A 27,095-nucleotide genomic window follows, 5' to 3' on the forward strand; every position below is an offset into this window, starting at 1 on the left:
GCGAGAGTGCACTGTACTGGAGACCGGCAGTGCACGGAAACAGGAACTTGGCATCATGACCTTAAGATGTTAATGGGTCTTAAATGAATAAACAAAATGGCGGCAATTTGGAGAAAACCCCTGCCATCATCTACGAAAGCTAGAAATATTGGACCCAGATTGAATACCCATTCTTCTTTAGGCAAGCAATATTGCAAGTGAACAACTGCGCACGTGCAAGGAGGCTGTGAAGGCGTACAGCCTTTAGGGCAGTGCTTCCCAACCTATGTGCCGCGGCTACGGTAGAAGTGTGCCGTGGCAAAAAATACAAAAAAATTATAATGGCATTGCATTAAAACTAATTATAGGTTAAAATATTATAACCTCATATTCCTATAATAAAATAAAACACAAAATGAGGCGGAAATACCGTTAGTTTCTACACAAAACAAACCTCACTTCATCAGTTCTGATTGGTGGTGACGCCCCATAACAATATCAACAGTGATGGGCAGAACGAGTCCACCTTTAGAGTCGTTGGATTTGAATCAGTTCCAGGGTTGGAATCGTTCACCTGATTCTAGCCTCTGTACTTACCCACAATGCATTAGTACAAAATGTCACCACAATTTGCTAAAATATATCATTAACAGTTAGCTTCCCTAGTTAATAGCAAAACTATATTTCTTTAACACACATTAAGAACTATCCCTAATTTCCAATTGCTCTGATAATTATAAAATTAACAACGAATATTAACACAAAACTAGGCTAGTCAAATATAAAAAAATTAAAGCAATGCAGTTCAGTCATTATCTAGCTTGACCACTGGAAGACCTGGAGTTAGCTTGCTTCAAGAGGATTCAAGATGGAGAATTAGTAAAATATGTCACATAGCTTTCTTCGTTCTTCTTTATTGAACTGTTTGGTTTTTGGTAACTTTAATCTCATTTAGAGGGGCTTTTAATCACTTTCTTTTAGTTAGGGATGAATTACAGGCACTTCTTGATGGCATCAATAATGGGGCATTAAAATAAAGAATTTCTTTGTCTTGAAGATTCATTGCTACTGTATACGATGTAGTTAATTGTATTGACAGAGAACGGTAATGATTGGGTTTGTTATTAATGTTACAGCCTGCCACGAAAAATTGGTATTTTTGTAGGATTGTAATAGTGTTGTTATTGTACAGCACTAGCTGAGAGCAGTATACGTACGGTGACCATTATTTTTGTATCAAAAAAACAGGACAAGGAGCAAAATAACCTATAGAAAGATTAATACGTTTAATAACACGAGATCGGTTATTACAAAACAATGGCCATATAATATGGTATAGGTTAGTTTAGTTATTAGTTTTTACATGACGTTTAGCGATCGATGTTTACACTAGTCGACTAGTCTACTCTATCGGTAAAACAGGTTGCGTTTTACGCTAAAGGTTCGTCCAAAGTTAATGTACACAGAAAATTTTTTACTAAACGATTATTTGCGAACTTAATTATTATACATTTATACTATATTTTTACATTCAAAAATTAAATTTGAGTATAATTTAAATTCATTGAAAAACAGGACAAATAAATAAAAAAACAGGATATTTATGCTTAAAAAAAAGAAAAAAAAAAAAGGACAGCGTCTTAAAAAACAGTACTGTCCTGCTAAAAACAGTACGAATGGTCACCGGAAGTATACGTCATTTTAAAAAGAAATGGGAGCATTTCAGTTCCATGTGTGCCGTTTACTGTTGACTAATGTGCCATGGACCAGTAAAAGGTTGGGAAAGCACAGCTTTCAGGGCGATTCTTCCAATGTTTAGGTTCCATTTTTAGTAGATTTATTTGCTTATTAAAAGTTGTACTTATTTCTAAAATCCAGATAGTTATAAAAGATTAAGAAAAACTCTTTTTTCTGCAACCATGTAGGAATGTTCTCATTACTCAATTAAAATCAGCTGTGTAATGCCCAACTTCCCACACTAGTGGGGAAAAATTCCCATCAGTGTCACTCTCCGCACTAGTGAGTGAAAAAACTTTATTGTGCTTCCTTGATATAAGAAGTTTTGTTATTAAATATTTTCTGTAAAACTTTAATAAGCTTATTTAACGTAGCTAAATAATTAAAAAACGAATATTAAAAAATAAAATAAAAATTGAAAGGAATATAGAAATAAAAATAATATTTTAATAAATAATTAGATATTTTTAATTATAACAGTTAAAAAGGTTATAGTGTTACCTTATAGAAATTTGAAATGGATTCTAGTGATTCCTGTTTAGTTTTTTTTTTTAGTTAATAACCCTAATGGTTGCAGAAAAAATATAATATTTAACTCGAGTGTAAAGTATTTTCCTCACACTCGGCAATTTGCACTTGCACTCGCCTCGCTTCGCTTGCCCGTGCGTGCAAACCCTGCCTCGTGTGAGGAAAAGGTACTACTTTCCACACTTGTTAAATAAATAACTATTTCTATAACTATTTCGGGTGCACCAAGAGAAGCTACGGCACTATTTACCTGGAACAAGGGAAGGTCTTATCTTGTTTACGTAAACAAAAGTCTGTTAAAATCCAGTAACAAATTCTGCGTCATACATAACATTCTAATAATTAATTTATGCGTTTGAAGATTACTCAGAAATAATGTTCATTCTTCCTTCTAAAGTTTTGATTAAGCAGTTTTTCCTTATTATTTTTTTGGGGAAATTCAGGAAAATCAATCAGAATTTTTATGTTTAATTATTATGGATAAAAAGGAATGGATTCTGTTGGTTACTTAACACGGTAATTAAGGATCTAATTTCGAAACAATTGATATCACAATGTTCTGGGAAAATTCATCAATTAACTTCTCTACTCATTGTTCAATATGGTATAACATGTACAATTCTAGACGTTTGCTGATAAGTTGCCATTGTTAAGTTGTGGTAGTCTTATCAGTAACATTTACCTTTAACGCCCTCATGAGTGCTCGCTCGTTAGCTGTGAGAAAAAAATTTTACACCGGAAGTAATAAAAATAGGGATTTACCTCTTTTTTGTTTATCACTTTTTTTTGTTACTAATTGTATTTATTATTATCGATAATGTTCGACGTGCATTTAACGTCATTGCATCTCGATAAATTTCGTCAGTTTATTGTAACATGTTTTTCTTTACTTTTCATTTAGTGTGTGGTCTTTTGTTTTAGCCCCCTCTGTTCGTTAGTAACAGTTATCGTGTTCAATTTATTGTAGTTGCTTACGTAAGTATCTTTTTACAATTTTTCGTAATTATTTTGTTTGTTTTTTAAAAAAAAGGCATTTAATGACGGGCAACCATTTGTTTTTTATTCTTTCTTTCATAAAAGTTATTAACTTTTTTATTCTCTTCAATGGTAAAGTATTGCAATTGTTCAAAAATTAGATTTAGCGCTTATACCGGAAATACAATGTTTGATGTATCCTTTAAGTACGATTTTTTTTTGTACAAAATGTGGCGCTTATGTTTTTGTCTGTCGCATCGCTTTCAATGAGCGATCCGATAACTTAAGTTCGATAACTGTGTGAACGAAAAATACAAATAATTTAAATAAGTAAAGTAAAAAGCCTATTTTTTCAGGCGGGGCTTAGTTACTACCAAATTAGGTGTCGTGGACGGAGGCGTAACATACATACAACATACTTTACTATAAATTTCTCATATTAACCATTAAATAAAATGCAAGGCCTAGACTAGTACCGCAATACATCTTAGCTTTGCGGGTCTAGCCTATAACCCCTAACATACTTTACTATCAATTCCTCATATTAACACATTAAATGAAATGCAAGGCCTAGACTAGTACCGCAATACATCTTAGCTTTGCGGGTCTAGCCTATAACCGCCTAACATACTTTACTGTAAATTTCTTTTATTAACCATTAAATAAAATCCAAGGCCTAAAGACCGGGAATCGAACCCAGTACCACAATACATATTAGCTTCGCAGGACTCGCCTCAAACCGCTCGGCTACCGTGGCGCCCCAATAATTTAAATAATATTTTAAAATAATAGGGGGGCCCGGAAAGTAATGTCGATTTCTTACATTAAATTCAAACGAATAAATTTTTAATAAGTCCTTATTTTTAATCAATAATATAATCACCCTCGTTATCAACAACCTTTTGCCATCTAGTGGGCAAATTTTCAATCCCGGACCGATAAAAATCGATTGCTTTTTGAGGAAAATTATCTCGAGATGGCATTTTGGAAATCATCCTAGATTTTTGCAAATTTCTTGCCACTAAGAAAATTAGGGACCGGAGTAAATGGAATTCCGAGGGTGCGATATCTGGCGAGTATGGTGGGTGAGGCATATCCACCTCGATTTGGGTGGATAACACTATACAAGCGATGGAAAAAACTATCTCGTCAGGTTATTAAATCTTACATCAGATCAGCTGGTAGTTTAAGTTGGTATTTCCGACATTAGTTACGTTCATTATTATTTTCTATTGATTGAAAACAATTTCTGTTTAATGAATCATCTCTATCGATTTTCTACTCATGATAATTATTATCTATTTAATTCTATTTCTGATTCCTGTTATCTAATTACGGGAATTTTATTGGGCGCCTATTGTATTGAATACGTAGGCTTTGTCGGGTGTAACACTCATACCACACCATTTTTCCCCAGTTTGCGTAAGAAATATCGTAGTTAAGTTTTCATTAAAACATAATTTTCCACTATTGAAAAGTAGTTAAATTCAATATTATACATACTCTCTTTAAGGGTACCATTTTCTTTGAGGCATACAATGACCAATTTAAAATTTTCGGTGACTATCACGGTGTGGCAGGGGCAAGTTTTTTTTGACGTTAATACGTCTTTAAATTTGCTATCATATGGAGGCATCCAAAAAACCTAATGATAACAAAATCGGGGGATACAGTTTGGCATTATCGTTTCGAATCTATCGTCTACATCCAAAATTAAACTAGACTACTGGATGGCTAAAGGATCAAAGAATTCATTACGCGATAAGCGAGGACTGTGACGCATCGCACGCGGTGCAGGGGGGGAAGCGCCGCCATTTTGAGATCATTTTGCTGCGTATCGAGATTTGCAATTAGTATAACTTTTGACTCGGAGAAGCACGATATTCGTTTAAGTTTAAATCGTCAGCTGTCGTCACAATCTATCGATTGCGTATAATACATTATTGTAAAATAGTCGACAGTGAATATAATAAGGTGTTAGAATAAAAAAATATCAAAAATATATAATGAAGGCCTGCACGCGTCGAAAAGCCAAAACCAAATACAGAGATCCCGTATACGGTTGGAAAGGGCTTCTAAAGAACAATCGAATGGTAATAATAAAACACCATATGACCGAGTCAAGCTGTGCCGTCGGGTACGTAAAAGAATGAATGCGGCCTAGCGGATTAACGACGGTGTCCAGTACATCTGCAGCTGGGGCGGTTGAAATTATGCAAGTGGATGATGAAATCGCTTCTACATCGGCAACGGACTGTATAGGCATAGATTGTGTTCGATCGTCGATTTGTTTCCTTGATTTCATCCTAAATACATAAATAAAAATATTTTATATAAAAAATATAACCCGTTATGTAAACGTATTCACGTACAACACACGGCCGGGTCCATGACAAAGCCTCAGTTTTTTTTTTTTTGGACTCAAGGGGACCTTACTTGAGAAAAATTGAAACCGAAATTTCAACACGATTGCAGTACTTCCTTTTTCTCATATTGAACTGAAGTAGAAAAAAACTCTATTCTGAACACTCACATGACTATCTCTTACTGCAGTAACAAGAAGTTGATTGGCAAACTCTAACATTAAATTTCGCTGAACTTTTAAAGTTTCAATTTAAACTATTTGAGCTGTTGTGGTTTCCATAAACCGGGGCCAGGTAAAAAGCATTGTTTGATGGCAAAGGTTCCCACATCCAGGAAACTGTATACCCGCAGAACACCCCTGGGAAAGCCTTTTCTATTCCCCTTTACCCCCTTACTCTGCTGCAGATGAAGCCTGTGGTTTATTCAGTTGTTCAGCGTCACTGTTGTTTTTTTTTTCTTTTTAACAATAACCAAAACAGAATGGTGGGGGGGGATTTTGTTCTTCAGTTCGTGTTGGTCACCGGAAGTGTAGCGTGCGGTCTACAACGGCAAGACCACCCTCGAAGCTTCTTTGTTCTCCTGTTTGTTGTCTTCTGCGTACCTACGTGTGTTCTCGTATAATTCCAGTCTCATTAATATTCCAGACGCACAGAATGGCTGCCAGTTGTGCCGGCAGTTCTTATGTGTCGGTTTCTGTACTTATGTTATTTCCATATTTCATCTCCGCAAAAGTCCTGCCATTGTTTTTATAATAATTTCCCAGGCTAACCGTGGAACCATTGTGCGTAATGTCACTATAATTTCACCGAATCGTTGGATGGTGTGTCATCGATTATTTTCGTTGGTATATGATTTTAAAAGATTTTTTTTTTTTTTTTTGGATAAAAGAAACCATCGATTCCTTCCCAGGGGATTAATCTACGGAGCTTTTTGCAAAGAGAAAGCAAAGAATGAGGAAAACAAAACCCCCTTTTTAGTACAAATTCCAACTTTAACAAAAAAAAAACAAGCAATTACTTAAATAACGTTAAAATAAAGTCGACTTAGTCTTCATACCATACACCCTCTCTACCAGTGATTTAAAAGAAACCAAAGCGTCAAAACTTATGCTAATATCAGATGATGGTAATACCGTAACAATCTATTATTTTCTACGTAATTAAAAATTATCATATCTTATCAAACTGATATGAGATGTTAGTTTTACGTGGATAATTTTCGTAATTTTGTTCAGACAATGTCATATCTATATACTAATTTACATTTAACTCGAACATTCCTTGACAGCCAATGAGATAGCAGCACTATTACGTAGATTTCAACCAATCAGATAAATTGTTGAATATAATGTGAGATGTGGAAGTGCACTATCAACTGCATTATTGCAGATTACAGTTTGAAATCAATAAATATGTGGTCTCAGCCAATACCTCCACATCTGTGGTCCCCACCATAACTGACGTAAAATTATGGTATATTTAAATTATTTAACCAAAAAAAAAAGAACATCAAACAAACAAACCTCAATAATAATCAGATAAATACATTTCAATTTCAAGTATGGTACTTGTTATTCATGTTCGGCGACAATTTTAACCGTTTGTTTTAATTATCAATTTCATAATCACTTACAAAGTTAATTAATTTTTAACAACTGGTCGAAAAAAAGTAACTTTCCCGCCTCCCCAAAAAAGATTCTTAGCAAATGTTCTTCGAGGATTTTGTCTATGAGTGAAGAAAATACGACAAGAAAGAGTGTAAAGAATAGATTTTCCGTGGCAGCAACAGAATGGAAACTGAATGAACAAAACCTCGTAAGCCGAAAGTATCTGGTTGTATTTAGATCTACAACGTATAAAAGTAAAGTAATTGCCTATTTTTTCAGGCAGGCTTTACGTCCAATACAAATTAGGTCTGAAATTAGGCGGACGGAGGCGACTAGGAAACATTTACTATAAATTCCTCATATTAACACATTAAATAAAATGCAACGCCTAGACTAGTACCGCAATACATCTTAGCTTTGCGGGTCCGCCTAACATACTTTACTGTAAATTCCTCATATTAACACATTAAATAGAATGCAAGGCATAGACTAGTACCGCAATACATCATAGCATTGCGGGTCTAGCCTATAACCGTCTAACATAGTTTACTATAAATTCCTCATATTAACCATTAAATAAAATCTAAGACATTTTTCATGAATAGGGTTCATTTTAGGGCATTTCTTTTTTTTGGGGGGGGGGGGAGAGCTGGTTTATTTCTCTACATTTCTGGATCGCGTTTTAGTATAAGTTACAAACTGTCAATATTGGTATAGCTCCTGCAGGCTAACTGGCTAAAAAAGTCGTATGAGTATTCTAAGCAGGAAATGTCCTTGAAAGGTCAGCCAATCTACTAATGGAATTACTAAATTAATGGAGTCTTAGCCCGCAGAATTATGATTCAGCCAGTCATTTATCTGGTAGCCAAAACCAACCAAATTATTGGTTTTCCATTTCACTTGACACCAATCAAAAACCTATTTTTTTTTTTTATTCAATTTCATGTTGTGGTTTATTTAAATGACGTCATCGCTCGTCTAGTAATTTAGGTTAATACTGGGGAATTTTGGCCTCCTGAGTACACCTGAGTAATAGGTAGATAATAGAAATAATATAATGATCAACGTTCTTAGAGTGTAAGCTGATTATCGTCAAATCAATTGTGGATAATGTTTGCCATGACTGTTCATTAATATTATTTGTTTTATCAATTTGAAAATTGAAAATATTTATCAATATCTAATTTAGTATTAACCTCTTTTAAGAAGAAGTGCCTACGGGAATTTTGCGGGTATTATTTCCTAGTTTATCCATTTTAATGCAAACACCCTTCTTGAGATCTCCTGAAGTGCAAACAGTGGGTTCTAGAGGTTGGTTTGTATGAGAATCTACCAAGCTAACATAACTCTTAATTGGAAAAAGTTCAAAAATTTAATATTTGAATTGGTTGCCATTACAATAAAGTTGAAAAGAAAGCTTTTGTTTAAAATCAGCCAACCGTAAAGTGCCATTTTAATGCAGAAGCCAGCCAACCGTAAAGTGCCATTTTAATGCAGAAGCCAGCCAACCGTAAAGTGCCATTTTAATGCAGAAGCCAGCCAACCGTAAAGTGCCATTTTAATGCAGAAGCATTTTTCTCAGTTTTTTGGAATTCTCTTGAAAACGGCTTCAGTGATTCTTTGCTTTTTTTTTTAAGCTTATGTGCTTAATATGCTGTTACGGTCATTTCAATATATTTCCGAGGAAAGTGCTTCTTCAAGACTTCTGAGGAAATGTGAGTTTAAGCTTGCTTCTAAAGTGTTTACATTAGTGCAATGTACGGCTCCACTACCTGTACTAGTAGGAACTAATTATGGAATTAATGATCCACTTTTTGAAGAAAATGAATTTAAATGAATAAATTTTGTTCAACTTCCTTTTTTCCTCAAATTCTTGATTTCATCAAGAGAATTTCATTAAGTAATGCCTATTTTTTCAGGCGGGCTTTACGTCCAACTACCAAATTAGGTGACACGGACGGAGGCGACTAGCAAACATACTTTACTATAAATTCCTCATATTAACACATTAAATAAAATGCAAGGCTTAGACTAGTACCGCAATACATCTTAGCTTTGCGGGTCTAGCCTATAACCGCCTAACATACTTTACTGTAAATTTCTTATATTAACCATTAAATAAAATGCAAGGCCTAGACTAGTACCGCAATACATCTTAGCTTTGCGGGTCTAGCCTATAACCGCCTAACATACTTTACTACAAAATTTCTCATATTAACCATTAAATAAAATGCAAGGCCTAGACTAGTACCGCAATACATCTTAGCTTTGCGGGTCTAGCCTATAACCGCCTAACATACTTTACTACAAAATTTCTCATATTAACCATTAAATAAAATGCAAGGCCTAGACTAGTACCGCAATACATCTTAGCTTTGCGGGTCTAGCCTATAACCGCCTAACATACATTACTACAAAATTTCTCATATTAACCATTAAATAAAATGCAAGGCCTAGACTAGTACCGCAATACATCTTAGCTTTGCGGGTCTAGCCTATAACCGTTCGGTATTAGGAGAGTATCAGTTTTTTTTTTAATTTAAACAAGATTTTTTTAATGCAAACGAAGCAGCATCTGAGCAAGTTTGTCTGTTATTACATCAGCAAATTTTTGCGCTCGTGTACAGGAATCGCCTGGTACCAGTTGGTAGTTTCACTTTTGTATTGGAAATTCCTGGATGCAAACGTTCTTAGATTTTTTCTCCATGAAATGATGATGATGATGATGCGACCTTGTAATAATTGTTTTTTTGGCATAATTTTGATTGAGTGATGCTTGTTAGAAATGTAAATTTCTGTATTTAAATTCCAGTAAAATTGGCGGTTGGCTTTTATTTCTTATCATGCTGCTTACTTCGTGATAATAGTTTTAAGGCTAGGCTCATGTTATGACGTGAACGTGGCACGATATAGCTTAGTTCAACTTTTTTTTTTTGCAACTAAAGAATATTAAATGGAATGGCGCTAATTGATAACACGTCACTTTACTGCGTTACTCGCTTTTATTTGCAGACTGGCAAATTAGAGAGCTATTTGAGACTAAACGTTTTTTCATACCGAACTCTCTAATTTTTCTCACTTTTAAATCCTTTTTATTTATTGATGGAGATTGTAATAAAGTATGGTATGCTAATTATTAAAATCAGGATGTAATAAAGTAAGGGAGGTTTTTCTTTAATGCCACGAGGAGATCGTTTAGGGATTTCCTCGTGTGGATGATAGTTCCAACACTTTGTTTGCTCCCAGATTCTCCAAGAAGAGGACATTCGTCAATCCGCGTATGCTGCTAGGTTTGAGCAATTAGCTGATCGCACTTAAAATTCTTCGTATTCAATAATCCAAGCATAATCTCTTTCAAAACTATAATTAAACTACGATTCTCAATCTCTTTCTACATATATCTTTAATTTATTGATTTTGGTTGGGGTAGTTGATTTTTTAAACTTCGAATGCTGATTAGGCACCTGTAGATTTATAAGGTTCATTTCAAAAATTTGCCCTTGAAAATGCTTAAAGCAATTTTTAGGGAGAGTTTGGGTTAAGCGTCCCTCTAATGTACCTTTGTACCTTGTTCAGTAGTAATAAAAATACAATGTTTAAGTAAAATTCCGAATTTTACTGTAAATTTTATTATAAATTTTCTAGTTTTGGACGATTGCACCAAAAAGTATTTTATGTATTTAATGTATAAGCGCCACGATAGCCGAGCGGTTAGAGGCTAGACCCGCAATGCTAAGATGTATTGCGGTACTAGTCTAGGCCTTGCATTTTATTTAATGTGTTAATATGAGGAATTTATAGTAAAGTATGTTTGCTAGTTGTTTGGTAGTTGGACGTAAAGCCTGCCTGAATACTTAATGTAATCGCGTTAAAAGAGAAAATAAAAATCGTATGTTTGTTTGCTACACACTTTTTTCTTAAAACTTAATTAACAGTAATCAAATTAAAATTAATTGTTAGTTTAGAGGGATATGTGTTCGCGTGTTTAAACTGTGTCCCATTTTGGCGGACTAATTCAAGTCAAGGCGCTCACGAGATAGTTCGAATCTCACGCGACATAAGCGCCTCAATATTTACGTTAACCGCTAAACAATTGCTAGCGGATGGTAGTTGTAGAAGCATCTTGGCTGCCCAGGCTCCGCCCGCCGCCTCACACTTCAATTAATGCCCTGACACGCTATGCCCAGCTCACATTGTTCCATTAATTAATTGCAGTAATCTTTGTTATTGAGAAAGAACATGATTAATTAATGATAGTCGTCTGGTATTAATTAAGACTGGACAGCTATATTCTTCCATTTTGTTTTCAATTCATGTTCAGAAGGCCGTTAGTTCTTGTTCTGAGTGCTGAGGACATCGTATCAGATAGATTACTTTTCCATTGCTTCAACAATAACTGCGACTAGAATGGAGTTGATAGTGATTTACGTACGTAACTTTTATTTTTTATTTCCATTGTTATGAATAAAATAGATGATTGTTGGGGCGGGAGCGAGTTTGAATCAGAGTTTCGAAAATCTTATTTAAGTTCCCCTTTTCGGGGCAGGCAAGTACAGCTTGGAGGTCAATTACAGTTCTCAAGGGGCCCTTCAAAAATCTTAAACACTAACATTATCTAACAGCAATTAACGTAACTAAATTTTTTTTTCGAAACTTGAAATTTGAAAAAAAAGAGAATTACTTAGCCTTCAATATTGTTCACGTTCAATTGCTTCACTTTAAGAAAAAAAGAAGATATTTTTGGCGTAAGCTTGACGTCACTCACCCTGAAATGGAATTCCATTTTGTTTTATTAAAAGTAGAGTGGTTGCACTTGTTCTTCGGAATTCCCCCCCCCCCCATTCACGGGTTTCACGATTTTTTTTTTTTATTTATTAAAACTGTCCGGTAGGACAGTTGTATAAGGGTTGATCGTCAAAAACTGCACGAAAAAGCGTAACGTTGAAAAACACCCAACTTTGACAATTTTTTTCTCTTTTTTTAACAAGGTGTGCTGTATTGCCAACAAACTAGACCTTCTGTGTCCATGCATTGTAAAGCATCCCCCCCCTGGTGATGAAAGCACTCACCCAGGTTCTTCTAGGGAAGATCTGGCTAGAGTAGTGGGATCCATCCTACATTCTGGGATCACCAATCCCAGAATACCATAAACCAAGATATTCTGCAAAAGACTATCACCAAAAAATAAAAGAAACTCAGATTGTTACTAGTTTAAATCCAGTTTCAGTGATGGACAGTATTGTCTGTAACGAGAGAACAGTACACAGATTGCACTGGTCTGAACAAAGCTCCGGATGCCGATGACGTCAATCGTTGACGCGCCTTTAAAAAAAAAATCATGGCACATCATCTTTCACTTAAAAATTGGCATACCAGAGTGCCTTGGCACTTAGTATTAAAGCGAAATTCCGGTTTAACGGATTTAGAAACTTGACTTCCTTGGCGTGCCACTTAGTCTAATCCACTACTAAGTAGGCGTAACGATAGCCGAGCGGTTATAGGCTAGACCCGCAAAGCTAAGATGTATTGCGGTACTAGTCTAGGCCTTGCATTTTATTTAATTTGTTAATATGAGGAATTTATAGTAAAGTAAGTTAGGCGGTTATAGGCTAGACCCGCATAGCTAAGATGTATTGCGGTACTAGTCTAGGCCTTGCATTTTATTTAACGGGTTAATATGAGGAATTTATAGTAAAGTATATCTGTCCTCAACACCTTTAGTTGCGGAATTGTCTGAAGAAAATATGCCTAACTTTACTACACTACATCAGATTGGGGTGTTATCGCGGGTTATTGTACCAGGTTCGACTAATCACAGCTCCTCCACAGATGACGTAATACTAATCATTCATTCATCATGCCTAACATTCCTCTTGATTTAATTGGTCTAGAATAGTTATTGTATTTATCAATATTATCTCTGTAACGCTGTAAGTTAAAAAAATTCCTCTTAATAACCTGAAAGAATGCATATCAGCCCTCTCCTTCTAATTCATTAATAATATTTACCTTCTATATAAACGTTTAGAATGGTTTTAATGGCATTAACGTTGCCCACTATCTATAGTTTTTTTATTCCCATTTTTCTTTATTGATAATTTTTATTTGAAGGTAAAGAGTAGTTCTTTCATTAAATTAATATTTATGTTTTATTCAATGGATATTATAGTTTTATTATTAATGGATCAACGTTTTTATATTAATGTTGGATTTCATTCAAAACTTGCATACGAACCATTAATTAGTTGTGATTAATATCGAATTTTATTAATGGATGGGACTTAAATAGAATTTTCATTCAAATTCTTGTCTGTTCATTCATCTTTACTTTTTTTCTTATTTTACTGCAGTAAGAGAAGATTACTATAATGGTACAGATTCTCTACTTGCGTTTCGACCAGAAATATCGGTTATGACGTCACTTGAATTCGAAATTTGATGACCGGAAGTGTCAGAAAATACTTTTTTTATTTTATTTTTAAGATTTTGTCGATTTTCACCTACGTTTTAATTTAAACTGTTTCCGGAAATTCGTTTAATAGTAATTCTGAGTACTTTATACAACCATCCGGTAGGATACATGTAAAATGGTTAATCGACAAGTACTGCAAGATAAAGCGCAACGGGTGAAAACACCCAACTATGACCATTCTTTTCTCTTTATATATAAATAATATGTATAGAAAAGGAACGTAAAGTAATTGCCTATTTTTTCAGGCGGGCTTTACGTCCAACTACCAATTAGATGTCGTGGACGGAGGCGACTAGCAAACATACTTTACTATAAATTTCTCATATTAACACATTAAATAAAATGCAAGGCCTAGACTAGTACCGCAATACATCTTAGGTTTGCGGGTCTAGCCTATAACCGCCTAATATACTTTACAGTAAATTCCTCATATTAACACATTAAATAAAATGCAAGGCCTAGACTAGTGCCGCAATACATCTTAGCTTTGGGGGTCTAGCCTATAACCGCTCGGCTATCGTGGCGCCTCTATATATATAACTTCCAAATTTTCTTTAAAATAGAGGGATCATATCCATGTTAATAAGTGTCATCAGTTTTTGCAACGCAGAGTTTATTGATTTTAATAAATATAATTTTTAAAAAGAAATAATTGAATAAAATTTGATGATGTTTGCATTTACCTAGAAGCAGCACGTAATAGAAATATGTACATTTTTTTTTTATTTTTCACGATTTTCTGTTAGGAGGCCTCCCATCGTTTACTTCCGGTTCAAACGGGAAATCTGCCCAATCGCAATAACTTTCTCTAATGAATTTTATTTCTAAAATAATCGTGCATCTGCTTGCAATTTTTTTTCCGCCCTTAAAAACTTTAATTTTAGAAAAGTTTATAATAGAGGAATTTTCCTCTTTTAGAAAATATAGAAATACAAGAAGATACTCTTTTTCCAATCATCAGTTCCTGGATTCGTTCAATAATGAATTAGCTTTCAATACACTGATAAAATACAAACTTACTTCTAAAAATACATTAGAATGAATACATACTGTAACATCCTTGTCCATATGATTAACATCTGTTGAATTGTAGAAGTGGCAGACAGACAGCTAAAGGTCGTCATCGACTCTAATCAATCTTAGGACTATTTTCTTCGAAGATCAATTCTGACGTCGAATGAAATATCTCATTCTGTTCAATTTTTTTTTTGTTTATTTTATTTTTTTATGAGTTTTATCTTATTTCTTTTTCGACTGACGTTCATTAATTCCCATAAAGGTTATCTTTTTGGAGGTTATTATTTAATTAATAATTAAATTTATTGGAATAAAGAATAATTAAAAATAAATTAAGTAAATACTCACTTTACCTGCAAGTCATAAATCCTTCAGCAGCTTTCAGTGTGACGTAAATTCGTTATTATAGAATAAATGAGTTTAGGCAAGAAAGTTTATTAATAATAATATGGAATAATTACTAACTTCCACCGTTAAGTAGCACTAATATAAACTAAAAATAGATAAATAATTGTAGTTGTAAAAATTAACCACAATATGGCTGCCTCTTATCATAATATACGTAATAAAATTTTCTATAAACTTTTTCACGCCAAAAAAACAATCACTAAAAATATGTACATTTACTAAGAAAATCGGTATTTCCGCTTTTTTATTTATGCTCTGTTTAATTTACAACTTCCTATTGGCAACATAGGATTTTCCTATTGCTGTTACGATTTTTTTAAAATTGCGATTCGTTTTAGCGTAATTGGGAGGAGTGGGAGTTTGTCTACAACGAGTGAACACTGAAAAAAGCTCCAGACGCTAATGGCCTTAAGTTGATACGCTTTAAAATTAAAAAATAAAGATATAATAAATAAAGTGACGTCAAAACCATATTACGACGATAAGGTCGACCAGAAAAAATTAGCCTTTCAATGATTACTCTTAATGATAAGATGTAAACAACACTCGCCACTGTAATGTAGACATTGTATTATGCACTCAGACTAGATTTCATCATGCTCTTTTAGATTTCTATTTTTCTATTTAACTATTTGTATATTTGTTTTGAAAAATACTTTTCGTAATAAGTGGGGAAAATGAATTCATTATCTCAACAGTTCTATGAACTACGTTCATATTAAGGCGCCAAGATAGTCGAGCGGTTATAGGCTAGACCCGCAAAGCTAAGATGTATTGTGGTACTAGTCTAGGCCTTGCATTTTATTTAATGGTTAATATGAGGAATTTATAGTAAAGTATGTTAGGCGATGATAGGCTAGACCCGCAAAGCTAAGATGTATTGTGGTACTAGTCTAGGCCTTGCATTTTATTTAATGTGTTAATATGAGGAATTTTGTAGTATAGTGTGTTAGGCGGTTATAAGCTAGACCCGCAAAGCTAAGATGTATTGCGGTACTAGTCTAGGCCTTGCATTTTATTTAATGTGTTCATATGAGGAATTTTGTAGTAAAGTGTGTTAGGCGGTTATAAGCTAGACTCGCAAAGCTAAGATGTATTGCGGTACTAGTCTAGGCCTTGCATTTTATTTAATGTGTTAATATGAGGAATTTTGTAGTAAAGTGTGTTAGGCGGTTATAAGCTAGACCCGCAAAGCTAAGATGTATTGCGGTACTAGTCTAGGCCTTGCATTTTATTTAATGTGTTAATATGAGGAATTTATAGTAAAGTATGTTTGCTAGTCGCCTCCGTTCACGACACCTAATTTGGTAGTTGAATGTAAAGCATCCTTAGAAATAAGTTTCATCCCAAATACGCTGCTTAGGATTTTTTTATTTAAATCCTAAGATTACCTCTAAGACTGTCTTGCAAGAACAAATAGGTTTATTTTAATACAAAATATTTTAAAAAAACTTGTCAAACTTTTTTTATTTATAAAATTGTAAAAAAAAAATAAAATATGAATGTAACATTCTTTTGCTGCGGAGGCTGGGCAGCGGCAGAAAAACAGACTAAACGAGAAAAACAAATATTTTGTGATTGGCGCCATCTTTACGGTACAAGATTTTAAATTACTTTTTACCGTGATTCGTCTAAATATATTGTGGATAACCTTTCTTACATTTCCCCCACCACCAATTTCCACCCACTTGAATACATAAAATATATATACATATTATCTGTATATTTTTAGACACAAAAGTTATTTTGATGTTGCACACTTTAGAATATTAGCTACTTATTGAAACCAGTTTTTCTTGTGCTAAAAGTTGAAAATAAAATGTATAATAAGAGAATAACACCATATTTTTTAAAAATAGGAAATACCTGTTAGACCAGTCCCAACATGCATAAGCAATTAAAATATATGTATAAATTCTTTGAATGTTTACTTGATTTTCTAGTAATTGAATAAAAATGATCGATTATTTCTACTTTTTTCCTCTTATAATTCAAAATAATAGAAAACTGAACCAAAAAGTTGGTATCGATAGAATTTCCAATTTATTTTTGATAAATTTTCTGGATGTTAGTGACCCCACCCAGCTATTTATATTGTGTCTTAGTCACTAGATAAATGTGAATACAGTAGTTACGTATATTTAGGATTGGACATCTGATATTAGCTACAGTGGTTGCAAGTGGGGGGGGGGCAAAACTCAGGGTCTTCTTACTTCTGTTAAGAGGAAGTATGAAGATCGTATCGAATTTTCTGGATTGAGGTTTTTGGGGGGGGCTGAAATAGTTATTAATTTTTTTCTGGTTATCTTTTATTTATTTATTTTGAACTCTTGTTTTTTTGGGGGGGGGTGCAGTGAATATTAAAAAATGAAAACTAATACATGTTGAAAAAGTAGACGATGTTGGTATAGAGTAGGCGGCAAGTGGCACTAGGGAGAGATTATTATGGTACTCTTACCCTAAAATGGAATAGTAAAGTAAAAGTAAAGTAATCGCCTATTTTTTCAGGCGAGCTTTACGTCCAACTACCAAATTAGGTGTCGTGGACGGAGGCGACTAGCAAACATACTTTACTATAAATTCCTCCATATTAACTATTGAATACAATGCAAGGCCCAGACTAATACCGCAATACATCTTAGCTTTGCGGGTCTAGCCTATAACGCCTTACATACTTTACTACAAAATTCCTCATATTAACACATAAAATAGAATGCAAGGCCTAGACTAGTACCGCAATACATCTTAGCTTTGTGGGTCTAGCCTATAACCGCCTAACATACTTTACTATGAATTCCTCATATTAACACATTAAATAAAATGCAAGGCCTAGACTAGTACCGCAATACATCTTAGCTTTGCGGGTCTAGCCTATAACAGCTCGGCTACCGTGGTGCCTAAAATGGAATATTACCGGTGAAAATTTGATGTGATCGCAAGTTTTCCTATACTGCAGTGTGGAAAATACACACGCACACACACACACACACACAAATTTAAACGCTAACTACTTCAATGGAGGGTGGGAGATAATGTAACTCAGCTGCAGCAACAACAAAGTGAAACTGCATCCAACTTTTTCTGTCAATGTGAATAACTCCACATTGAGGGCCGGGGGAAGTGGAATTTACGTCTTTTACTTAGAAATAATTACTGCGGTCAGACGGTTAACCCTATTCTTATCGGGTTATTTCGATCAGGTTATTGAACAGGGCAAGGTTGTAATTTTTTGGCTTTTTTTTTTTTCATTTTATTTTGAGAACATCCAACGTTTTGGGTACTTCCCCTTGGGGGGATAGGGGAGTCCTGTATACGTCAAATTTATTCCCAAATTTTAACTATTTGTTACAATTTCCAGAACTTTCCAGAAATAGTTTGGATATTTCTGTGCTTACGTGTTACCTTCCAGTAGAAAGAGAGGGATGTAGCAGTTAGCCTTTCACATTCCACTACCTGATGATCTAAAATCTATATTAAAAGGTTGATGATATCTCGTGTCATTACGTCATCATTTTCAGTTTATTGAATTATTTTTATTAATAAAGAGTGATTCATAAACTCAATGTGAAAAAGAAAAACTAACATTGTGTAGAAAAGTATTTTTATTGACGTTCTTCCTTTTTCTTTTTCGATAGCAAACAGGATCTGGTTTATTTAGAACATTCTTCAGTTACTTTCCCCTGGCAGGACAAAGGAATGTTATCTATCCTACTGGGAGGTCCTCTGAGATCGAAACAAGAATGGGGGTTAACATTTAAGATATATTCTCACATCGCAACATCGCAGGTTTTTTAAAGTTCATTTTATTTAATGGTTAATATGAGGAATCTATAGTAAAGCATGTTAGGCAGTTATAGGCTAGACCCGCAAAGCTAAGATGTATTGCGGTACTAGTCTAGGCCTTGCATTTTATTTAATGTGTTAATATGAGGAATTTATAGTAAAGTATGTTAGGCGGTTATAGCTAGACCCGCCAAGCTAAGATGTATTGCGGTACAAGTCTAGGCCTTGCATTTTATTTAATGTGTTAATATGAGGAATTTTGTAGTAAAGTGTGTTAGGCGGTTATAAGCTAGACTCGCAAAGCTAAGATGTATTGCGGTACTAGTCTAGGCCTTGCATTTTATTTAATGTGTTAATATGAGGAATTTATAGTAAAGTATGTTAGGCAGTTATAGGCTAGACCCGCAAAGCTAAGATGTATTGCGGTACTAGTCTAGGCCTTGCATTTTATTTAATGTGTTAATATGAGGAATTTATAGTAAAGTATGTTAGGCGGTTATAGCTAGACCCGCCAAGCTAAGATGTATTGCGGTACAAGTCTAGGCCTTGCATTTTATTTAATGTGTTAATATGAGGAATTTTGTAGTAAAGTGTGTTAGGCGGTTATAAGCTAGACTCGCAAAGCTAAGATGTATTGCGGTACTAGTCTAGGCCTTGCATTTTATTTAATGTGTTAATATGAGGAATTAATAGTAAAGTATGTTAGGCGGTTATAGCTAGACCCGCCAAGCTAAGATGTATTGCGGTACAAGTCTAGGCCTTGCATTTTATTTAATGTGTTAATATGAGGAATTTTGTAGTAAAGTGTGTTAGGCGGTTATAGGCTAGACCCGCAAAGCTAAGATGTATTGCGGTACTAGTCTAGGCCTTGCATTTTATTTAATGGTTAATATGCCTTTAATTTTGAAAAATTAAAACAGCTGTTACATGATATTAAAATCGACGACTTTCCACCAGCTTCTTTTGGTAGTACCCTAAATAGAATTTATCTAGAAAAACAGTTTTCTATTATAGTAGTAGACCTAAAAGTCTGTTCTACGTTTAGGGAAATTAGGGACTGGGATGATTTTCTGTTTTTTTGAGACCAGGGTTTCCTTTTTGTACCTGTGCTTATAAGTGCGACAGAGTGGGAGATAGATTGTTAGTAAACTGTTAATATAAATGTACGATATATTTAGTATTTTTAGCCATTCAGGTTTGGTGACTGACTAATTATGCTGAGACCCACGCACATATGGTTGGTTAGTTGTCGGAGGCAGTATACAAATGTTGTCGTGGCTTGTTGCCACATGTGTGACATGTTGTAACATGTTCCATATGGTTTATGTCCCCCCACTCATTCTTCACAAATCATGTACCACAAAACAAAAAAAATTGTTTGCACTTCTAAAATTTACAATAATTTAGTTTGAATGGCAACGATGAAGTTTTGGGCCAATTCAAACCCCCCTCCTCCAATCAACACCCACATAACACTGCCCCAAAATGTCAGCAGAAATGTAAAGGAAAAAAAACAAAAAAAGAAATAGGTTTTGAAAAAATTGTAGGAGCCATGTTTCATGAAAATTAGAAAAGAAAAGAAAGTGGTATTTCCGGTTTGCAAATTTTTTTCCCCCCTGAAACGGAACACACATTTACGAGGGGACCACAAAATTGGCTTTTTCCGGTAAAAATTCAGTGACAATCTTAAAAAAACTTATTGTGAATTAGATTTTTTCTTTTTTAATTTAATTTAAAATTAATTATTAATTAAGTTAATTATTTATAGAAAATAAAATTTACTAATTGTGTTTTTTAATTTAAAATTAATCATTAATTAAGTTAATTATTTATAGAAAATAAAATTTACTGATTTTTTTAAATTTAAAATTAATCATTAATTAAGTTAATTATTTATAGAAAATAAAATTTACTAATTGTGTTTTTTAATTTAAAATTAATCATTAATTAAGTTAATTATTTATAGAAAATAAAATTTACTGATTTTTTTAAATTTAAAATTAATCATTAATTAAGTTAATTATTTATAGAAAATAAAATTTACTAATTGTTTTTTTTAATTTAAAATTAATCATTAATTAAGTTAATTATTTATAGAAAATAAAATTTACTAATTGTGTTTTTTAATTTAAAATTAATCATTAATTAAGTTAATTATTTATAGAAAATAAAATTTACTAATTTTTTTAAATTTAAAATTAATCATTAATTAAGTTAATTATTTATAGAAAATAAAATTTACTGATTTTTTTAAATTTAAAATTAATCATTAATTAAGTTAATTATTTATAGAAAATAAAATTTACTAATTGTGTTTTTTAATTTAAAATTAATCATTAATTAAGTTAATTATTTATAGAAAATAAAATTTACTGATTTTTTTAAATTTAAAATTAATCATTAATTAAGTTAATTATTTATAGAAAATAAAATTTACTAATTGTGTTTTTTAATTTAAAATTAATCATTAATTAAGTTAATTATTTATAGAAAATAAAATTTACTAATTGTGTTTTTTAATTTAAAATTAATCATTAATTAAGTTAATTATTTATAGAAAATAAAATTTACTAATTTTTTTAAATTTAAAATTAATCATTAATTAAGTTAATTATTTATAGAAAATAAAATTTACTGATTTTTTTAAATTTAAAATTAATCATTAATTAAGTTAATTATTTATAGAAAATAAAATTTACTAATTGTGTTTTTTAATTTAAAATTAATCATTAATTAAGTTAATTATTTATAGAAAATAAAATTTACTAATTGTGTTTTTTAATTTAAAATTAATCATTAATTAAGTTAATTATTTATAGAAAATAAAATTTACTAATTGTGTTTTCTTTTTCTATTTTTCAGGTAAGTAAATATCATCTATGAAAGACTTCGTAGAGTAAGTAGCTCAAATTTTCGCTTTCACATTGTGAATATTCAGTTTCTTAGAACAATTATTCATTTACGCTCATAAATACATAAACCACTCATGTGTAAGAAATGTGTATTTTTATTATTATTATTATTTTTTTTTTTTTTTTTTTTTGGCGTATCAACAGCTGAGGTTATTAGCGCCCGGAGCTTTTTCCAGTGCACTGCCGGCCTCCGGACAGTGTTCTCTCTTTACAGACAACACTGTCCATCACCGGGACAGTGAGCTGTAAGAAGCTCCTAGGAAGAGAAAATCCAAGGGTCAGTAGCTGGATTCGAACCCGGGGCCTCCGCGTGAGAGTCCAGTACGCTAACCGCATAGCTAATCCCTTCCCTTATTATTATCATTATCCAGATTTCCCCTAAACCGGCGAAAACGCAATATTTTTCAAGAAAATTGGATGATTTCCGTAAACGCATTTTGAAAACGCTATATCAAAAATTGCCCTAGTTTGCAGTTCTTACCTTTTATATAGTATCTTAATGGAAAGTATGTTTGTTTTCCGTAATAACGGAAGTATTACTAAGCGCGATAGTAGTACATCTTCTTAATTGAATTTACGCCGAAAATATTAATTTGGAAGTCTACTGAGTTCGAAAAGTGTTTTTTTTTTTAAGGAAATGGTTTAAACAGACGAACTTACGAACGAATAAGAAACCATGAAAAAAATATCAATCGCGATTAAATCAGGTTTGGATTCTTGTCAATAAAAACTACAAACTTTTTTGGTACCATTATCAGACTGGACAAGATTCTAATCAGATAAGGAAATACATATTTTTACATGTTTTTGTTGTTGTTTTCAGTTAATGTGTCGTAAGGATATCGTCGTTAGGCCTGCAATTCTTAAAATTGGGATTAAATACAAAACTTGTAAACAAACAGAGAGAGAAAGCACTATAAACGCGGATTCAATCCGCCATGTTTATTGCTTTGTTATTACGACAGGACTCCCTTCACCCCCACCACCTCACTCGGCTATTGACGTAAGAGGAAGTAAGTACGATTGTATCAAACTGCCAATTTCGAGTTTTCATTGGCTAAGATCCCTTTTCTAGGGTTTTTAGTTTCTACCAATTAGGCTGTGTTCATGTTGTTCTATTTGGTATGTCTGTCTGTGGAATTTTTGGTAAGAGAAATAGAGAAATCTAAAAATTATCGGAAGTTCAAATTCGATATCTGGTTTCGATGCTACCTATTGACAAAAAATTTGCGGACAGATTCAACCAATCGGAATAGTGCTAATTAATTGACCGGAATTGCTACTTCGTTTAGTTTAATTTTTGTAATTTTAATCGATTTATTTTCGAACTACTTCCTTTAAAAACAAACATCGTATCTTTAAATGAATAAATACTATTAAAATCAATTACTTTTGTTACTACATATTATAAATTTCAATAAAATTGAATGACTTCAACTCCGAAATGAATAATTCGTGCGAGTATTCACACCAAAATATTTTTATATTATTATACTTTATCAAAAAATTAACACTTCCGGTAATTTTGATAACCGTAATTTCAATATTTTTTAACACGAAACATTGCGGCCATTCTTCTACCATAACCATTTTTGGTTGTACGTCAATTGAGAAATTTCTTTGACCCACAATTTTTAATTTCTAGGGCAAAATAGATGATTGACGTCATAACTATTATTAAACTATTATTAATATTTATTGTTGATATTGAGGTTAAAAGGATTATAGTTAGTCTTTTCTATAAATAAAATTTAAATAACCGTTTTCCTATTGACGTGTTACAGAATCTATTGTCGCAATAAATATTTATTTATGAGCTAGATATTGGAATTTAGATTTAGGTGAATTTTTGGAATTTCACTATTTATTTCAAACTAAAATTACTGGAAAAATTGTATGATGACCTGAATTTTTTACTCAGATAAGTTCAAAAAGTTAGCGGAGATCCTTACGAGAAGTTTTATTGATATAAAATTTAAAGATTAGTCCCCGGATAAAGGCTATCCAGATAAAATAACCCTGCTACAGTGTAGAATATCTTGTGTGTTTGTATAGAGTGTACAGCACAGGAATTTTTGGGTTTGTAAGTTCATTCCCTGGAATCGTGATGGCCGGAAAAAAAACAATGGGAGGTTTTTACCAGGCGCGATTTAATGTATACCAAGCTTTGGTTATCTTCTGTTAATGGAGAGAACAATTCAATTGGTATTTGTTAATTATTACTTACAACTCAGATAATGATTTTTTTGGGAAGTTATGCAATTTATTAAATTAAAGGATTCCCTCATTGTTCCGGTCACTTAGTGAAAGATTAACGCCATTGAGCCGTTAAAAGGAACTTCGTCACAGGAAGTGATCAAATTGATCTGGGCGTGAATTGTCCGTACGAATTTCTGAAGGTTCCAATTTTACATTTATATAGGCTAGACCCGCAAAGCCAAGATGTATTGCGGTACTAGTCTAGGCCTTGCATTTTGTTTAATGTGTTAATATGAGGAATTTTGTAGTAAAGTATGTTAGGCGCTTATAGGCTAGACCCGCAAAGCTAGGATGAATTGCGATACTAGTCTAACCCTTGCATTTTATTTAATGGTTAATATGAGGAATTTTGTAGTAAAGTATGTTAGGCGATTATAGGCTTGACCCGCAAAGCTAAGATGTATTGCGGTACTAGTCTAGGCCTTGCATTCTATTTAATGGTTAATATGAAGAATTTTGTAGTAAAGTATGTTTGCTAGTCGCCTCCGTCCACGACACCTAATTTAGGTAGTTGGATGTAAAGCCTGCCTGGAAAAATAGGCTATTACTTTACTTTATATGTATATATTTAGTTCAAAATTCGAATTTAAATTGTATTCTTACCATTAAGAGTAAAACTATACGTGCAAAGGAGTGGGGCCAAAATTTGGAAGAAATACTGATCAGTCGAAAATGCGAATGTATAGATCGATTTATTTTTCTTTTTTTTTAAAATAATTTTTCATTTGAACATGAAAATGAAGTTAAGACCGTGCCTTGACTTAGTTTTTTGAAAACTTCGCTCGGTGAGTATGCATTTTAAGGCTTATGGTACAGTTATGACGTCAAAAGCAAAATGAACTTGTTTAATACTTAATTAAACTCAACTATTAATTATATTTTTTGTAAAAAGTACATATTACAAGAAAATTTTATTGCGCCTTAAGTGATAGTCATGTTTGGAACAGTTTTTAAGAGGGTTCTATACGAGATACGTCATCTGATTGATACGTCTTTGATCAGTATGCGACAAAAGTCATCTTTGACTTTGGTAAGATGTTGTTTTCAATTTATGAGGAGTTTCTATGTGGACAGATGACGTCAGTTGGGTAATAATTCTTTGTTAGAAGTGGAATGATAGAAGATTCAACTACGCAGAAGGAATGGTAATAATTCTTTGACTTGTTTACAAACATTTTGATATTCTAATAGTAACTCAAAGGATGTAGTAGGTTTGTTTATGGGTTTTTTTGATAAAGCAAAACAAACAAACCTCGCATGTTTATTTACGTAAAAATGTATGTTAACTGCAAAGAAAATAAATCGCCATAGCAACGCAAGTGAAACCTCCTATGTGCGGTTATATGACGCACAGTGTTACCAAAACAAATGGACCAACAAAATATCGTATTAATCTTGCTAAACATAACCTATATTTTTCACTTCCTATGGTACCGTTGAAGTTACTTTCTATAATGTTGTTGATTTCCAGGGAAGAGACCAGCTTAGTGATTAGCCTATCTGGATGCCTCACGCGGATATCCCAAGTTTGGGTCCAGCTGCTCCAGGGCTCCGCCCCTTTTCCTAGGAGCTTCATTCAGCTCATTGTCCACGGGATTAACAAGGTTGTCTTTAACGAGAGATCAGGCGCTGAAAAAAAAAACACCTCTGGGCGTCTATGACCTAAACCAAAAATATATGCATCAAGTGAAATATGCAGAATTTAAGCGGATGTGACACTTTACTGAATAAGTTTTACGCAATATTTTTTTTTTTTCAAGATAATTTGATTACGTAAAGAGAAAGTGCAGTTGACGGTAATTTATTAAATAGCAATACCAATTTTAGAAATTTATTCTGAAATTTTGTGGATATAACCTTTATTTCTAAAAATAAATAATCTAAAATAAAATACTATTTATTTATATTTTGTATTAACGTTAAAGGTCAAGCTTTATTATCGATACGTGACTTTTATAAATTGTAAAAAGTCAAAATCACACGATTATTTGATTTTATTGGGCGATTTCATTTTTAGTACGCAATTTTAAATAAATATCGAACTAATACATACCAATAATATTGTTATATTTAAAACAAGTTTACGAGTTTTGATTGAATAACTGTTATTTTTAAAAATGTTTTATGATAAAATTTTTGCTGGGGCACTTTGTTTACAAATCTAATATTGAAAGAACATATTTTATACTAATATAAAGGACCAGGTAGTGGTTACCCCCAATTTTCCGAGACTTTCCTAGAGAGGCTGGGGTTGCTTATAGGGTCTTATAACGGGATGTATTCTCCTTTTTAAAGGGGGTGAGTGTTTTTTCCGTCAAGAGTGATCCTAAGCTCCAGTTTTCCTTTCAGAATCTCCTAGAGAGTCTGGAAAACGTCATGAGTTACTTTCTTGAAGCATCTTGGTGTCCCAGATCCTCGCGAGACACTAAACCTCCTCCCTCGAAGTTGTCTTTTTTTCTTATAGGGCTTCAACGGCCATTATGATTTTCCACAGAAAGTGTGCTTAATGAGGTGATGAAGGTGTAGGTTGAGGGTAAAGGTTATGTTGCGGGATTCGCTATCGTGTAGCTTTATTCTCCATTAGCGGAACCCCAGGGTTGGAAAATATGAATATGGAACTGGTTGGATTAGATGTTAATTTGACATTCAAAATTAGGGTAAAATCATGCCCAATTTTTTCAGGCAGGCTTTACGTCCAACTACCAAATTTGGTGTCATGTATAGAGGCGACTAGCAAACATACTTTACTACAAAATTCCTCATATTAACACATTTAATAAAATGCAAGGCCTAGACTAGTACCGTAATACATCTTAGCTTTGTGGGTCTAGCCTATAACCGCCTAACATACTTTACTACAAAATTCCTCATATTAACACATTAAATAGAATGCAAAGCCTAGACTAGTACCGCAATACATCTTAGCTTTGCGGGTCTAGCATCTAACCGCCTAACATACTTTACTACAAAACTCCTCATATTAACACATTAAATAACATGTAAGGCCTAGACTAGTACCCAATACATCTTAGCTTTGCGGGTCTAGCCTATAACC

At 33.1% G+C, this 27,095-nt stretch overlaps 1 protein-coding gene across 7 annotated transcripts in view; it reads left to right on the top strand.

The window, feature by feature from the left end:
- The window catches only part of IP3K1 (inositol-trisphosphate 3-kinase-like protein), a 180,973-nt gene that overhangs the window by 117,510 nt on the left and 36,368 nt on the right, over nucleotides 1-27,095 (top strand). The window contains exon 1 of one of the 7 annotated variants that reach the window (XM_074127027.1): nucleotides 11,582-11,617. The exons of the other annotated variants lie outside the window; for them this stretch is intronic. Coding sequence (XP_073983128.1) covers nucleotides 11,597-11,617 — 21 coding nt within the window. The 5' untranslated portion in view covers nucleotides 11,582-11,596. Of the gene's footprint in view, nucleotides 1-11,581; nucleotides 11,618-27,095 lie in introns of those variants that run through there. 7 annotated transcript variants of the gene reach the window in all.

The sequence above is a fragment of the Rhodnius prolixus genome, unplaced genomic scaffold (genome assembly GCF_049639745.1).
Source record: "Rhodnius prolixus isolate KJV_2025 unplaced genomic scaffold, Rpr scaffold_3, whole genome shotgun sequence".
Taxonomy (NCBI): domain Eukaryota; kingdom Metazoa; phylum Arthropoda; class Insecta; order Hemiptera; family Reduviidae; genus Rhodnius; species Rhodnius prolixus.